Source organism: Microcaecilia unicolor, unplaced genomic scaffold, assembly GCF_901765095.1.
Source record: "Microcaecilia unicolor unplaced genomic scaffold, aMicUni1.1, whole genome shotgun sequence".
Lineage (NCBI taxonomy): Eukaryota > Metazoa > Chordata > Amphibia > Gymnophiona > Siphonopidae > Microcaecilia > Microcaecilia unicolor.
Window position 1 is genome coordinate 77,018 of NW_021963271.1, and position 17,904 is coordinate 94,921.

General features: G+C 39.6%; 1 protein-coding gene across 1 annotated transcript in view; it reads left to right on the plus strand.

Moving 5' to 3' along the window:
* The window catches only part of LOC115459128 (cadherin EGF LAG seven-pass G-type receptor 1-like), a gene marked incomplete at its 5' end in the record, with an annotated part of 112,262 nt that overhangs the window by 73,273 nt on the left and 21,085 nt on the right, over positions 1 to 17,904 (plus strand). The window contains 2 exons of the mRNA XM_030189000.1: positions 1,391 to 1,506; positions 12,078 to 12,166. Of these exons, the coding sequence (XP_030044860.1) occupies positions 1,391 to 1,506; positions 12,078 to 12,166 (205 nt within the window). The remainder of the gene's footprint in view (positions 1 to 1,390; positions 1,507 to 12,077; positions 12,167 to 17,904) is intronic.

Below are 17,904 nucleotides of genomic sequence, written 5' to 3' on the forward strand. Positions count from 1 at the left end.
CCTTGTGGGCTCTACTATGTATGTCAGACATGCAGACCTGTCAGAGAATTCGTGATCATTTGAGTAGTATTAGGAATGGTAGACTCGCTGCCACCTTAATGGAGCATTGGGCACAATATAATCACTCTTCGTTGGGTGTAAAGTTGTAGTTTTGCTCTAAGTGAATTTGCCGAGGGGTGGTGATATTTCCCATGTTTTGTTGTCTTAAGGAACAAAATTTCATTTTTACATGGGACATGGTCAGCCCTTGCAGACTGAACCATGAGATAGACTATGAGAAACTGTATAAAAGCCTGGTTGTACTTTGCAGTTTAAATGCTTAAGTATTTGTACTGCAGTATTTTATGGGTTATTTCAGTTATATTAGGAATAAGTTGTTTTGAATTGTTTGATTAATTGATATGCCACTGTATTTATTGTATTTTGGACCTCACAAATGAGGTTATGTGAAATAAACTTTTAATTCTTGTATGACCACATAGTTAATGTTTTTATTTTCCTAAAGCCTGGGCCAAAAGCTTAGGAAAGTGTTTTCCGAGACAGAGCCTGAAGCTTTTTTATTTAAGATTCTTAAAATTGTTAAAATCACAAGTACCTTGCCATGTTATTTCAGTACTGTTTGCAAGGAAAGAGATGACGACAGCTTTCCACTATTATTAGGCAAGTTAGTATTTAATATTTAAAATGATGTAGAATACAACTTAAGTTGACCTGGCTTGTTGCTCGATTTTCCATGATTTTTCCAGTTCTTTTGTGGGGATAAGATCATCTTCAGGCATCTGCATGTTTCTCCAAGTACAGCATTCTTTCTCTAGATCAGTGGTTCTTAACCTTTCTTTTGTTGTGACAGACCGTGTTCTTGTATTTAACAGACCGACCACTAAAATTCACAGCTGAACAAAGCACGCCTAAATATTGTTTGTTTAGTATGAATTTGCTCACCCGATATCAGAAAGCTGTATGGAACACATCAGTCCCAGATTTTTCATTTGTCATGCAACAAAGTAAATATATATTCAAATTCTGGTGTGACCTCAGTAATAGCAATACAAAATCCCTCTACTGCCAGATACTGTGAAGCAACACAAAAACCTGCAAATATGCTACTTATAAACTATATAGCAAACAGAATCTATGGACAGCAGACCTGCAACACGTTCAGCATTTGTTATTGGGGGATGTAGGAAAGCAGAAATAGGGACCAGCTTGCAGGCAGTGATGGTTGTAAAGGAAACACAGGCTTCCATTTCTTGGGGACACACGGGTTGAGAACCACTGTTATAGATCAAACTAGTTTTGTAACATAAAGGCTCTGTCTGGCCAGAATGAACAGGTGAGAAACTTTTCAATTTGTAGTTCATTACAATGGAATTACGTCTTTATATTCTAGGTTTGCTACCCGAGAAAGGAATGCCCTTCTTCTCTATAATGGCCGTTTTAATGAAAAACATGACTTTATTGCACTAGAAATTATTGAAGAACAGATCCAGCTAACCTTTTCAGCAGGTAAGGAATTAATTATCTTGCACTTACATATTTTGTCATGTAAATAAGCCTTTCAGATCATCCTTTGCATCCAAACGTCATTCTTCCAGTGATGATGACCAGAATTGTACACCCTGTTACTAAGATGCACTTTCATACAGTGCTAGAATGGCATCTCGTGCTTTGTGCTTCCCCTGACACAACTTGGTATTATATTACCAATTATTATGAACCATATGCCACTGGTAATAGTTTATACTGTCTCCCTGTGTCTGTTTCTTGGCCATGTACTTGTTTTTTCATGTATTGGTTTCTACTATAGGTAGCTGCATTTACCCTGTTAGGGATTATCACCAAGTCATAGGAAGAAGGGTCTTCAGATGTTCATGACTTTGAGTTCAGGGTGATGCTTAAGGCCAGTTTAAACTATGCCCTCTTATTTCAGCTGCTTTCTAATTATGATTTTGAGGCACAATAGTAGTAGTAGTCTCCTGCTTTCCTTCTGGAAGTATGACTGGTTTCTCCCTGCTCTCTGACTCACTTCCTCTCTGGAGATATAGGAGCAGGAAATGTGAATACCCAATGTAATTGGAGTATCTGATGTTCCTGTGTACTAGTCAGTGCAATAATTCAAGGCTAGGTCAAGGATAGAAGACTGTGGGAAATATGCACAAGAGCAGATGAAGTGTGTGGAATAAACCTGGGTGCAGTGGCGTACCAAGGGGGGGGCGGTCCGCCCAGGGTGCACGCCGCTGGGGGGTGCCGCGGCGTGCGCCTGCTCCGAGTTCGCTAAACTTCTTTGCTCGTTCGCTGCAGCTCCCTCTGCCCTGGAACAGGTTACTTCCTGTTCCGGGGCAGAGGGAGCTGCAGCGAAGCGAAGTTTAGCGAACTCGGAGCAGGCGCGCGCCGCGGCACCCCCCTTCCCCAGCGGCGTGCACCCGGGGGGGGGAGTCATTTCGCCGGAGGGGGGGAGGTGTAATTTAGTGGGGGGGGGGGGCGCATCGGCGCTCCGCCCCGGGTGCCATCCAGGCAAGGAACACCACTGCCTGGCTGACTTGCCCAGGGTAACAAGGAGCTAGAGTGGAAATACTTTAACCTCTATCATGTGATACCATTTCATTTCTGCATTCATATGCATTAAGTCTATACATTTTTGTATTAAACAAGTTGAGTATTATCATTGCATATGGTCTTTCAATGGTGGGGATATGTTATAATTCTTGACTTTTAATCAAGAAGTAGAGCTATTAAACTACCAAACTGAACATGTCTCAGTGGATGATGTGGTGAGTTACATTCAGGTACAGTAGGTGTTTCCCAGCCCCAGTGGCCTTAAAATCTAATCTGAGGGCTCCGTTAACTAAGGTGCTTTTCAGTATTGTTTTAATAATGAGAAATTACCTCAAGGTTTACAAAATAACAGTAAATCCTGATGTAATTTTTAATGCTTATTACTTTGGCTAGAAATAGCACGTAAGAAAATTTCATAGAATAACCCCACTTTTGATTCAGCATCACTGGCTACCATATTTCTGATGGAGTTCAGTTTAAAATCCTCATACTAACTCGTAAAAGTCTCTTTGGTACAACTCCTGCATATCTGTTTTCTCTTATTACCCCACATCGAACCATCTGCCCTGTGCATTCTGCCCATGAGTACTGCTTGTGTTCCTTAATCTTCTGTTCTCAATTTGCATTCACATGTCAATCTGCTTTCTTCTGTGGTGATCCTGCTCGCTGGAACTCTGTTCCCACAGATTTCTGCAAGGAACCCTCTTATCTTTTGATTCAGGGCTGCTCTTAAGACCCATCTTTTCTAATTGGCCTGTAATTCTATAAGCTCTGTCCCCCTCCCTTGACCAGTGGCCACAGTCTCTGTGGCCTGAGTGTTGATCTGGTTGTGTGGGCTAATTAGAGAATGACATGGGGACAAAGTTTCTCCCTATCCTCGTGGGTTCTGTCTCCGTCTCTGGCCCATCTCCGCAGGCCCCGTCCCCGCTGGCTCTGTCTTCATCTACAGAAGCCTTGAACACTTATGATTTTATATTTAAATCTTTTTATTAAAGTATAAAAAGGAACAATATGCTGTGCAACTGTTGTGTATAAATTACAAAAAGAAATCAATAATAACAATGAGCAGCTATAATAACCCCCTTTCCCACCACCACCCTCTACCCTTCCAACTAGAAAATAATACGGGGACAAAGTTCGTCCCCGTCCCCGTGGGATCTGTCCCTGCGAGCTCTGTCCCCGTGCCCATCCCTGCGGTTACTGCAGTTCCCCGTCCCCGTGTCATTCTCTAGGGCTAATGTGAATAGTACTCTTTCTGTCCGGTTGAAATTGCACTCCATGTCAGGTGCACTGTTCCGCTCATGTTTAAACTTTCTTATAGATCCCTGGTGGTCAAGAGGCATTGTAGGAGTGCTCCCTTATTTTGGTAGCTTCAGAACTAGCATTATGTTGTGATGTATAGCTAGGGGTCAGTCATCACCATTTTGAGGAATGACTGGGAATTGCTCCTGGCCCCACCCATCTAGATCAGAGGTTTTCAATCCAATCCTCGTGGCACACCCAGCCAGTCGAGATTTTTAGGATATCCCTGGAATTGCTTGGAAATGGGAGACTGGTGGGGAGGGACCTTATTTTGTTACTTTTCTCAGGAGTATCCATTCACTTGTTAACATAGTAATACTGCAGCACAGCTTGTGAAGTTTACTACAATCTGCGTTATTCCATTTGTATAATAATGAGCTGCTTTGCATATATTTGCATGCAATATAGCTAATTTTTACTGGCCATAGGGCCCAATTTCTGCCATGTTAAGACTAAATAACATGCATTAAATGCAATTAATGTGCATTACATCAGATTTAGACATCATATCAAAAATTCCTCTTCACATATTCACAGTTTGGTGAGGGTTCAAACTTATCAATTAGTTGGCAGGGCATTAGCGCCCCATCTCAGTCAAAAACCAAGAAGGGACTCATGGCTCAGATCTTATCCAATATGAGACCAGTTAGGCAAAAAGTAGGTGTAAGTTTAGAACTGTGATTTGCCATCACTTCATTTTTGCCTACCTCTCGAAGCAGATGTTACTACAGGATTAGTGGTGGGGTTGATAAGTCTTCATTCCTTTGTCCCATTAATTCTACCAAATTGTCTAATGCTTACTAATTTAATTTGCTTTTAACATCTTAGCTATTGTTACATGGTACATTACCCAGGATAGTGTGGCTCACTCAATATGCCAGATTAATGATATTATCTTTCCTCTGATGTCTAGACAAATCAAAATGTATTGATAAATAATAGAGAGCGCACCATCACAGTTTGGCACAAATTGATGCCATTGTTGGCCAATTCAGCAGGGAGGTCCTAAGACCACCTAGATTTGGAGACTAAATCTCCCTTTTACTTTTTTTTTTTTTGGGGGGGGGGGGGGTTGCCTGCAGAACTGTGTAGAGGCATAGTGGGAGGGCAGTATATGTAGAGTGGGGAGAGTGCCGTGCCACAACCCACCCCCCTCCCTCCTCTTGTTTGTTGATAAATAGAGGATTTCTGTTTCCATTGCCATCAGCTGATCACTTTTCACAAGCAATTCATAAAGTCTTTCTGACTTCATGTGCAACTTTCTTTAAATTAGTCCCCTTATTTTCTTACTCCTGCTACTACTCTATCCATATGTTCCATCTTTGCTTACACCCTATGCTGTTTATTAAAATATTTTATTAAATATTGTGTAATGTAGCATACTATGCCATACTTTGTACTGTTACTTGAATATTTTTATGGATGTAATTGTCTATTGCTTATGTTTGACCTATTCTTGCTGTACACCGCCTTGAGTGAATTCATTCAAAAAGGCAGTAAATAAAATGTTATAATTGAGTTTGGTAAATAGGTCCCAAAATGTGTCCCTGAGGCAGTAGAGGGTGACGTGACTTGCCTGGCGTTACAAGAAATGTCATTGAAAGAAACGAGATTTGAACTGTGGCTTCCTTTATTCTCCATTTGTTGCTTTAACCACCAAGTTACTCCGTTGAGAATATGTAAGATGACATGTCCGAGATCACAAACAGTTTATGAAAAAAGATGTTTTTAAATTCGTATTGAAGTTCTGACTTGCAGGTTATTGATTTTGCCATTTAACCACAGTCTCACATACAGCAAAGAGTGAAGAGAGGAGGGTGTGTATTTACCATTCATTCTCTCCCTATATAATCTTCCTTTGCTTGTGGGCGGGAGACTTTTCTCCTATGACAAGCTAATCTATTCAAATAAAAAAATTGATATTTCTTCTTTGAAAGGCTCTATTGTTCTAGTGCTAAAAGGCTTGTTTAAAATGCCTAGCCTTTGTTTGTTTCTTTCTGTAAAGAGACAGTCAAGTAAATATTTAGGTTTTCTTTTTCCATACCTCACAAGAATAGTAGCACCCTGCCACCTTGCTGTGAATACTTTCTCAGGAATGCTCTTGTTTTATGTTTATACAGTTTAATGGGTGAGATAAGTCTGAGACTGAAAGAATGGCAAGTACACGTCAAATACTAGTGGGGAGGGCAAGCGTACGTTTATCTTATGATGCTATGCAAGAGTGGGAAGTTTGGTTGCTGATTGGAGCCTGTTTTCATCCTGCTAATCAAATCATGGGGGGGGGGGGGGGGGGGTGACGAAGACAGTGAGACAACTCATCTAGAACTTTTGTGGTACAATTGGGAGCAGTCACACCCGAGGGAGGGAGTCCTGACCTGCCTCTAGTGTTACTGAAGATGTGAGCGAGGTAGAAGACAGAGTTTTGGCTGATAGCAGATCCACATTTAGGCATTTTAGCATGTGGGGCAGTCTGTAGTGCTTCCATTTACCCGCAATTTGATACATGTTCCTGTTTGCCGCCACCTTTATACCCAGTCCTTTTTCCCCAGTCTCACCTTGGCTGACTGTGAGAGCTGCTCTTTTTCTCTGCTGTCAGCCTGGTACTTGCATTCCAGTCATTTGCTGAACCCTGGACACTCAGGGGTTGTTGCGACTGGCAGTAAAGTCCTGAATCAAATTGAATTGAAAAGAGGATGGAGTGCCTCTTAGTTGCTGATTCCTGAGAGGGCAGTATAGAAGCTGTTTGTGTGTTGGTGCTATGTGGCAAGAAGAATGAGAAAAGGTGTAGTTAGAGTCAGAAACTAATAGGCAGATTGTCAAAACTCCTGCACTGTTTCGAACAGCGCCGTAAAAATACTTCCAGAACAGCACAGAAGAACAATCCCTAATATTCAACGCAAATGAAATGCAAATATAGACACACTCAAAGCGTTGAGCATTAGGGAGTTAGACGGGAGGATTTTGCTTGGTGCATGCTCAGAGGAGTTCCCCAGTAAGCTTGGCTCCAGTGCACATGCGCCTTTCAAAACCCATACATGAAACATACAATGGTGTCTGTTTACTGCGGTCTAAATATAAGAGTTTTAATTTTTTTTTTTTTAGCTTGGATGCTTATATTTGAACGCAGGAAACAGACACCAGTGTATGCTTTCACTTTTGGGTGCGCTGTGACGCGTGCATATTCGTTTCTCACAAACAGTGCTTAAGGGCTTCCTGTTTCCAAAAGCAATCAAAACCAGCAGATTTTGAAGAAAGAAGCATGAGAAATCCTCTCTTCCAACATCCTAACACCTTCTCTGACCTGGCATTATTTTTTTGCAGCAGTAAGGCAGCTTTGTTTTGGGTACTGTTTTCTGAGCATTGGGGAGGAATACAAAATGACCTAATTTACATGAGCTTGACTACATTAGCATGCTACTTGCACTGTTCATCTGCGCGTTCATTCATTCCCACGCTCCCTCTGATCATTCTGCGCAGGTAAATGTGGGCACTAATGGCTTCTTGGGCCTGCATTTACTTTTAGCACCAGGGCCTAAAAGAGAAGAGAAAACCATGAAGACAAAAAGAGGAAAAGAAATCTGTATGGCTTTCAGTTTTTTCTGTCTACTGTTTGAAGTAACTTATATTCTTGCACTTCAGCTGCCACCCCACCCTTCCCCCCCAACACATACACACACTCCAAAAACAAGCTCCTAAATCATGTTATTTCACTTCTCTGCCTCCGAAGTTTCAGAGCTAGGAGGGCGCTAATATATACTTGTTATGTTAGCATTTCCGTATCACATTTCAGGTTTTGTCCTTAACCTTTAGTCTACAGTAAAGAACTGGTAGCAATAATAAACAGACTGATGAAGCTGTTCAAACAGTAACAATACAATAACACAGGCTGCCCACCAGCTTTGTGAATAATTCTTTTACAACTTTGACAAAATGCAAGTAGAACCAGACTCGCATCTTTGTTGAGGAAAAAAAAAAAATCTGTGAATGTAATAGGTGGTGTAGGCTGCGTAGAGAGGGGCATAACCAGCAGAAGAAAGGAGGTGTTGATGCCCCTCTACAAGTCGTTGGTGAGGCCCCACTTGGAGTACTGTGTTCAGTTTTGGAGGCCGTATCTTGCTAAAGATGTAAAAAGACTGGAAACGGTGCAAAGAAAAGCTACAAAAATGGTCATACGAGGAGAGACTTGCTGACCTGAACATGTATACCTTGGAGGAAAGGAGAAACAGGGGTGACATGATACAGACGTTCAAATATTTGAAAGGTATTAATCCGCAAATGAACCTTTTTCGGAGACGGGAAGGCGGTAGAACTAGAGGACATGAATTGAGGTTGAAGGGGGGTAGACTCAGGACTGTCAGGAAGTATTTTTTCACGGAGAGGGTGGTGGATATGTGGAATGCCTTCCTGCGGGAGGTGGTGGAGATGAAAACGGTAATGGAATTCAAACATGAATGGGATAAACACGAATCCGGTTTAGAAGGAATGGTTCCATGGAATCTTAGCAGAGATTGGGTGGCGACGCCGGTAATTGGGGAAACAAAACTGGAGCAGGGCAGACTTCTACTGTCTACGCCCTGAGTGTGACTGAATAGATAGGGATGGGCTGGAGTGTAAATTTTAAGGGGCTTCGACGTTAGCTTCAGAACTTAATTCAAGAACAGTACTGGGCAGACATCTATGATCTGTGCCCTGAGAAAGGCAAAGACAAATCAAACTCGGGTATACATATAAAGTTACACATACCATGTAAAATGAGTTTATCTTGTTGGGCAGACTAGATGGGCCGTACAGGTCTTTATCTGCCGTCATTTACTATGTGTACAGTGCTGCGTGTGCCTTGTAGCTCTATATAAATGATAAGTAGTAGTAGTACTATGTTATTATATTTGCTAGTACTGAATACTGTCAGGTCGCTCTCCCCCTCCCCTCACCATGTCCCACCTCACCCATGCTGATTAGCCCGGCATCTGCATGCCAAGGAATTATCCCACTGTGATATTTTTAACCAGCAGTATAATTTTTACACTTTAGTACTAATTCTGTGGCATGATTAAGTTCTCATTTTGTATGTCATTTTGCATTTTTTTTCTTTTGTTACTTGTTTCAGATAAGAATGGTGGGTTAAATATTCAATATTTTCCTATGTAAAATACAGTAGTGAACTACTTAGACTAAAGACATTTCAGCAGTGGCCCATCCCAGATCTAAAATGTATGGTGTATACTTCATCTGTAGGGTTATGTACAGATATCAGCATGACTTCATTGTCTCGACCTGCTGGTTACACTGACTTTTCCCCCCAGATTGCAAAAGTTAATTAAAATAATGGATCTACAAACTCTGTAAGTAACATAAAACCACATTATTTTTTTTAATTGATTCTGAATACGGTTTTAAATAATTTAGTTGGTTATAAATGCTAATAATATGAAATAAGTTGAAATATAGTATGACTGTATTTCAGGATGAGTAGAATAATTTTAAGATTTCAGTTAGAGGTTTAAACAGAAAACAAATGTTTAAAATCCTTCCCTTTATGATCTAATATACATTCAGTGTCTCAGATGATGTTGATTTTAAGCTGTTAAAAACTCATCCTATCACTCTCATATTTCTGAATGTAACTAAATGAAAAGCTTGCTAGGTCGATTTAGTCAAAATCCTACTGTGGTCATTCGGATTAAGGTGGATCAGTAGCCTGATGGTTAGTGCAGCAGGCTGAGAATCAGGGAGTCCAGGCTCAAACCTTATCACTCTCCTTGTGACCTTGGGCAAATCACTTATTCTATTGCCTCGGGTACAAAATTAGGGGCTGATTCAGAAAGCTAGCACAGGAAGAACATACAGTTAGATACCTGTGTGCAGTTTTATAGTCATTTGATGCAAAGAAGTGTTTTACACATAAGATAATGCTGCGCCAAGCCCCACTTTAAAGATTAGTGCCTGCAGTATTTAAACCCATGGAAATGCAAGGTTGTTTTTTTTTAACTAAACTGTGATGATGCAAAGAAGAGCTGAGAAGGCAGACAGGTTGAGTGGAAAGGCAGGGCTGAAATGCCGTCTGGAGTGGTATACATCTTGCCTTCAGTGCCATCTGAGGTGAAGTGTGATATTTCACCCCAGATGACCCATGGTCTGATGACTGACCAACCAACCCCCCTCCCCCCCCCCCCCCCACATGACCCGACACATGAAAAGCTCTGATAGTTTAGTGGACTTCCCTCCCTCCCTCTCTCTCTCTCTCCCTCTCTCTCTCTCCCTCTCTCTCTCCCTCCAACATGGAAAAATAAATCCTTGGTAATCTAGTGTACTTCCTGCCCCTCCCTGGACACTTGTTACACACAGTCAAAAAACCCCCAAAAAACAATAATTTGCAGCTACAGCTGATTCACGGAGGTTTGATTGAGAACAGGAGACAGCATGATGTCACTCAAAACAAAACAAGCAACTTATGAGCTGCTACATCCATGTTGTTGTTCTTTATTGTTGGTAGCATTTTTATTTAATCTCCAAACATGTCAGCTTGTGCACCATACAGGTGTATAAAGAGGAAGTGTAGTAACGGAAAAAGCTGGGGGCTTTTTACCTGCTGTGTTATAAAGGGCCCTGGCATGGGGGAAAAACGGCCCCGGCCACTAGCTCAGGGCCCTATTTCATGCAGCTTGGTAAAAGGACTCCATAGCTAGGTAAGAGAGTAAGAGGAGTTAGAAAATAAGGTGACTAATTTAAAGAAAGTTGTACATGAGATGAGCGAGATAGTTAACATATAAATAGGTAAGAGAGTAAGAGGAGTTAGAGAATAAGGTGACTAATTTTAAAAAAAGGTATACATGAGGTCAGAGATGTAACTCACCTGGAGCTATTTACTTATTTATTTGTTAAATTTGTATCCCACATTTCCCCACCTATTTGTAGGCTCAATGTGGCTTACATAGTACCGGAGAGGCCTTTGCAGGCTCCGGTGTGAACAAATACAGGGTGATGTTGTGATAAGATCAAGTTCATGTGGCACAGCCACATTAGGGAATCGGAGAAAGGAAGAGTTGTGTTATGTCCATTACGTGCTTTAGTTTGGTTGTGTTGCAGAGATTACCCTTAGGCATTTAAGTTGGATCGGTAGGGTATGCCTTTTTAAACAGGTTGGTTTTTAGTGATTTCCGGAATTTTAGGTGGTTGTACGTCGTTTTTAAGGCTTTTGATAATGCGTTCCACAGTTGTGTTCTTATGTAGGAAAACCTAGATGCGTAAGTTGTTTTGTATTTAAGTCCTTTGCAGCTTGGGTAGTGCAGATTTAGATAAGACCGCGTTGATACTACTGAAGAAGGCATGAGCTAAATTAAAAATATCTGTATAATATAAACAGAACACAAACAACTGGAAAGCAAGTTGAAGGACTGAAACAGGGTTTTGTTTATGTTTTTGTTGTTGTTTGTTAACAACTATTCTATAAGTTTTACTTATTCTGTTGAATAATATGTGTTGGATGTAAAAATGAAACCAAAAGAACTGAACAGAGCTAAGAAGTGTGCAAGCTGAGGTTGTAAAGAATCTGACCAATACTTCCGTTTTACTTGCTGTTTAGGATGCACATTACATTGTACTAGTGTGGGGATAATCATGCATTCTGAAATTTCACTGATATAGAGACATGTTCTAGTTACAGAAAAAGAAAAATCTTGTAAGGTGGATAGCAATTTGCTAGACATTATTGTGGTTCCAAATGAATGTCTCTTGTTGCTTATGTAGTTTGTAAAGTTTGTACATAAAATAACATCTGAAATAAAGTTAGCCATACAGTAGATGCATGATATATTCCTTGACTTCTGTTTTACCCTCTGTTTCGAATAGCTGATGATAGAAGATTGCTTTAGAAGTTAAACTAAGCCAAACAACTAGAACAAGAAGTATAGTAATAGGCTACTCTCCATCTGGTCTCTGTAAGGTCCTAATATGCTCCAATGTGTCTCAGAGGAACAGACAGCCTCTGTGTTCCAAGCCTTTGTAAGCCTTGTAGATGAGAAAATAGTTGTTTGGAAGATGTTATATGAAGCCAGATAATTGAGTATAAATTTAAGAATTATACTATAATAAGCAGGAAAGAATTGAATAGATACTACTATTGGCAATCACATTTCCATTGGAGTCTGCTTGATTTGAAATAAATGCATTAAGAATATCAAGGTTTTAATATCTATTAAGTATTTTAACTGACCTTGCAGGTGAGACCACAACAACTGTTGCCCCATTTATCTCAGGAGGTGTCAGTGATGGGCAGTGGCATTCTGTTCAGGTGCAGTACTACAACAAGGTAAGGCATTATGGGTTTTGTCAGATAATTGAAATGTGACTCGCCACTTAACCACACCACTTCTCTTACAGAGTGCTGAACTATGATTTACTTGTTATAAATCTTGAGTTGGTTAGCCCTCCTGTACTACTCGTTCGTCATGTCTGTAAGTTGCAGGGCTGTGGAGTTGGAGTCAGTAAAAATATATCAATACCAACTCCAGCTTCAAAATAAAAATTTACATCATCATAATGTATGGTAAATTTATTATTTTATACTTTGTGCTAGATCTAAGGGTATGTTTACTAATACTTTAGATCCAAAACAAAAAGTTTAAAGCCTAATATCAGTACGAGCTGGAGTTGGAGTTGGTGCACTGACTCCACAGCCCTGGTTTAGTTGATTTTCAAGGTGCTCATTTTCAAAGCACTTAGACTTACAATTTTCCATAGGTTACTATACAATTTTATAAGTCTAAATGCTTTGAAAATAACACCTCTTAGTAACTTTGTAAGTCTGTGTGCTTTGAAAACGAGCCTCTAAATCTGCTTGCTTCTTTTGACATAATTGAACACAAACTGTTTGCTTTAATTTTTTGCTGAACAAATTAATGTTTTTATAAGCAAAATCACATCACAGAGAGAAATAATGCCTCCCTTTAAATTTCAAATATTCAGACTTTTGGGGCTTATTTCATAACTGAGTGTCTGAGAAAGTCCCAAAAAGCACCTATTGTTAGGAGTATTTTATAAAGGCAACATAGGCATCTGTGTGCTTTTATAAAATACGCTTCCAGAACTTGCCCCAATAAGGCACAAATGCCCACATACAATTTTATACCAAGGTAAAGAGCATCAAATCACTTGGATCAGATGATTTAATTTGATTTGCTTTATTGACTTGATACACCCTTAATACAGAATTTGTTCTAAAGTGGTTTACAATATTAAAAATAAGCAAAATTAAAAATCACAAAGGAATAGATCATATTATTTCAATTTATGTAATTACAAAATATATAAACATAGCGACACCACATCAGTATCAATAAAACTGAATGAAATCTACATATGTATAAAACAATCGAGACAGATATAAGGCAGATCTCTTTTCAGACATGATGCATGGCTCTATATTAGGAGTTACCACCCAGGAAGAAAGATTTAGGTGTCATTGAGGCATATTTTCAAAGCACTTAGCCTTCCAAAGTTCCATAGGTTTCTATGGAACTTTGAAAGGCTAATTGCTTTGAAAATATGCCTCATTGTGGACAATATGTTGAAATCTTCTGCAAAATAGCAAACAAAGGGGCCCTTTTACAAAAGCGTCGGTAAACCCAATGCGAGTTTACCGCACACTAAACTCGGAACTACTGCTGACCCAACATGGCCGCTGGCAGTAGTTTCACCTTGAAAATTTTTTTATAGCACGGTTCTAACCCGCAGTAATTGAGCAGCGCCGCATGCTGCCCTGTTACCGCTGAGTTACCATGGGAGGCCCCTCACCACCACCTCAATGGGTGGGGTAAGTGCTCCCCCCCCCCCCCCCCCGCATGGCCATTTAGTAAGACTAATCTTACTACATGTTCATTTCTAAGGGGCTTTTTACTCACTGCAGTAAAAAGGGCCTTGGTACGTGGGAAAAACGGCCCCCGCCGCTACTGCAGGGCCCTTTTTCACGCATCTTAGTAAAGGACCCAAAATGTTAAGAATTATTACATCTTGATTGGGCTCCTCAGCTTGGAGAAATGGATGTGTTAAAAAAATGTTTGGACAAGTTCCTGGAGTTAAAGTCCATAAACTGTTGTAAAGGTAGATCCATGGAAAGCCGCTGCTTATTTTTGAGGATAAGTTGCATGGATTCTTGCTACTTTTGGGGATTGTGCCAGGTACTTGTGACCACTGTTACGAACAGAATATGGGGGTAGATGGACGTTTACTGTGACCCAGTATGGCAGTTCTGTTCCTTTTCTTATACCTGTCATTTAAAAGAACTATGGGCAGATTTGAATGACTGGCTTATTTAGAGACAGTTTGCTGTCTCATAGCATCTCTTTAAAGGGCTCTTTTACTAAAGCGCATTAAGCCCAAATTCATGGTTAGCGTGACAAAAAAAAAGGCTTACCACAAAATTTGTTTGTGTGTGTCTTGGTAATTTGCCTGTTAAAATGAATAAATATTTTTGGGACCGAGTGTGCCTTGGGCAGGGAAGCGTTACCCAGCTGGCGTGGTCCGATTAGCACGCGCTAACTGGATAATGTGTACTGTACTTAATGTCGGAGTAGAAGGCAGTAACTACTTCTGCGTTTATTTTTTTTGCAAGTCCCGGGCACTAATGGAAAAATTAGCATGGGATCAGCAAAAAAACAAAACAGTTCTTTAAAAAGCTCTAGATATTACTGTGGAAAATCTGGGTTTCACATGTGGGAATGGCCTGAGTTAAAATGCATTAAGCCTAGATCTTAATGTGTTTTAGTAAAAGGGCTCATAAATGCAGTGGAGCATCCTTTTGACTTTTTATTCCACTAAATAATATATAACATATGTATCACACTTTCCCAGTTTAAAATGCTAGTGATACCTTTTTTTCCCCTTGGACAAGGCTTTTGGAATGCAGCTTTTGACCAATTGTATATACTAAAAACATAACATTTCTTAAAAATAAAATAACTGATAGGCATTTACACTATTCATTTGTTTGTGACATGCTTTCCAAATTATGCAGTTAGTTAAAAACCTTTTCAGTAAGTAGCTTTGCATGTATTTTGTTGGGTATGTGGAAGAGTTAACTTTCATCTTTATCCTGCAGCTTTGAAATTTAGTGATAGTTAGATTTTAATGCTTTTATCAGGTAGTGGAGATTTTGCTTCTGCTTTCGTGGACAAGAAAAAAGTCTAGGGAATAGAACCTAGGGGCAGAGATGATTCATACATGGAAGGTGAACTAAAGGTGTTTCGTGATTTGTGAATGTACTCCAGTCACACTTATTTTGTAAAAGACTTGTCCATTACTCTCTTATGCATTATCAGCTTACATGTGATTCATATTTGCTTTGCTAAAGGTTGTTTGTTGAATGTTTAGGAACCAGTAAAAAGAGAGGGAGTCCAAAGTACAAAGTCAGAAGACACATCAAAAAAGCACTAGGGGCCTCCTGGATAGGGATAGCAAAATTTTATTGAACGATCCGACACGGACCATGTTTCAGCATTCTCGCCTGCGTCAGGGGTCTGTAAAACATAATGTAAACACGTGTTGTTTATTTGTTTACATTATGTTTTACCGATCTGAAATACAGCTTGTGTCAGATCTTTCAATAAAGTTTTGCTATCCCTATCCTGGAAATGCCTGGTGAATGTTTAGGAACGTCAGCTACTTAGTTGAACATTTTTTATTTTTACATTTCTCCTCCAGCTAAGTTTACTGCAGTAACTCGAAACCTGGAATGAATTTAAAATGTAAACTAGTGTGGATTTTCTGCATTGTAGCAGGAAGGATTCACATCCCACCCACACTCTTTTCCTCTCTTTTTGCCATGTGTTTGTGTTGTGTGTCCTCACCTTCCTCTATCTAGCTTACTTTCCCACACTTGGACTCTGCTGTCAGATTGGAATGTGTGCTATCTACCATACTTCTGTGGGCTTCTCCAGCAGTCCTTTCAGCATGTAGTCCAGTCCGGTGTCATCCCATTTCCTCCATGGGCATGTATGCTTGCGGTGTTAGGAATGGGCCCAATTAGTTATAATGTAAAGATACAATTGATAAATGTTTAATATTTTGTCCATCAGCTGAAGAAGATTAATCAGATGTTCTACACAGTTATGATTGTTCATCTTTCTCCTTGTGCACTCAAGCATCCTTCTGTTTTTTTTAATGTCACTTTCTACTTGTTTGTCCACATTAAGATCACCACATAGAGTGAGCACATCTCTGTGTAACTGTTTTGTTTGTAAATTGTGATAGAACTGTACCCCCCCCCCCCAGATCAACCCTTAATTGCAAAGCCTTCACGATTGTTGACATTACAAAAATGTTACTCTTGTCAAAAGCAATCAGCATATAAGTATTTAGCAGCACGCCCTTTTTATCTTCTTTGTGTTAAATGGGCTTGTTGAATCAATCTGTAATCCAGTGGTTCCCAAACTTGCCCTCAGGTCATACTGTGTTCCCCAGCTAGTCTGTCTTTCAGGCCATTTCTGATGGATAAGCTTGAAAACTATATATGCCTCCATTGTATACAAATGTCTTATGTATATTTATTACCGTTCTACTCTAGGTACACTCTCAAGGATAAATTGTATACTGTAGATCATACAAATTGTATAACAACTTATGTGCCATCTATGTTCACTCTTTTTATTAGATACTAGGAGGCATATTTTCAAAGCACTTTGGGAGGCTAAGTGCCATAGATTTCTATGGAACTTTGGGAGGCTAAGTGCTTTGAAAATAAGCCTCTATATATCTCAAATTTAGTTCAACACATTGTTACTCCTGTCATATTAAAACTTAACATATACCAACATAACTACACTTTCTTACCACCACTCACACCTACAATCAACGTTACACATTACAAATCTCAGTCCATATTCCTCTCAATCGCTGCAAGATGTTGAAGTCTATGATTCCTCCAATACAAGGAGGTAGTTGTTTGTAACGCGTATTTCACGCTGACCTTATACTTGATATTCCCATATCTCAATGTTCGAATGTTCAATAAAACTGTAATTCTCCACTGAAATAATAGATACTTGCAAGCGTCACAATTATTTCCATACTTCGTAAAGGACAAGAGGACCATGCAACTGTCTCTTCATTATTTTAACCACAAACTGCTGGCTCCATATTGATTCTTGTTGTTACCACTTCATCCAGACACACGTCTCCAATACGTCTCCTTGAACTTTGGCCATCCCTGCAACGGAAAGCAGTTGGGGACATCCAAAATCGGCTTTCGATTATGCCGATTTGGATGACCCTGTGAGAAGGACGCCCATCTTGTGATTTGTGTCGAAAGATGGGCGTCCTTCTCTTTCGAAAATGAGCTCATATGTCATACTTTTTATTGTTAAATATTTTTACAGCTGTAATTGTCTATTGCTTATATTTGACTTATTCTTGCTGTACACTGCTTTGAGTAAGTTCCTTCAAAAAGGTGTAAATCCTAATAAATAAATAAAATAAAGTACTGGACCTTATTGTACCTTCAGTTAGCATTTCTTGCTATTGTGTGAATTTCAGTCAGTATTTCATGTATGTAGTTAATATATAAATTGTTTTGTGTGCTAATCAGTGACTGAATTCAGTTCTCTGGAGCCCCCTAGTTTCCAAGTAAGCCATGTCCATAGCATATATTTTGCATATATAATGATGATTCAAAATCCAATGTATGTCAGCTCATGCATATTTAGAAGAACCCATCTTTCTCGATTTTGTTCTGTTTTTGTACCCTGGCACTAGGAATGTTATAAATCCCAACTGTGTTTTTAATTGGTGGTAATTTACTTGTTTTATTTTGTTATAGAGTTTATCTTGTAGTTAATAGGTGTTGTCTGAGTAACATGAAAGTATAGTAAATTTCTACGAAGTGTTATGTCGCTCTTTTGTAGCTTTTCTTGACATGCGTGAGTTTTATATATGTTTTCATGGCATAATCACACAGCTTGAGCTTACTTTTAACACAACAGAAAACACCCATGATAGTATGAATTTTGTGAAAACTTGTAAATTTAATTGGTTTTGATTTCTCATCCATGTCTA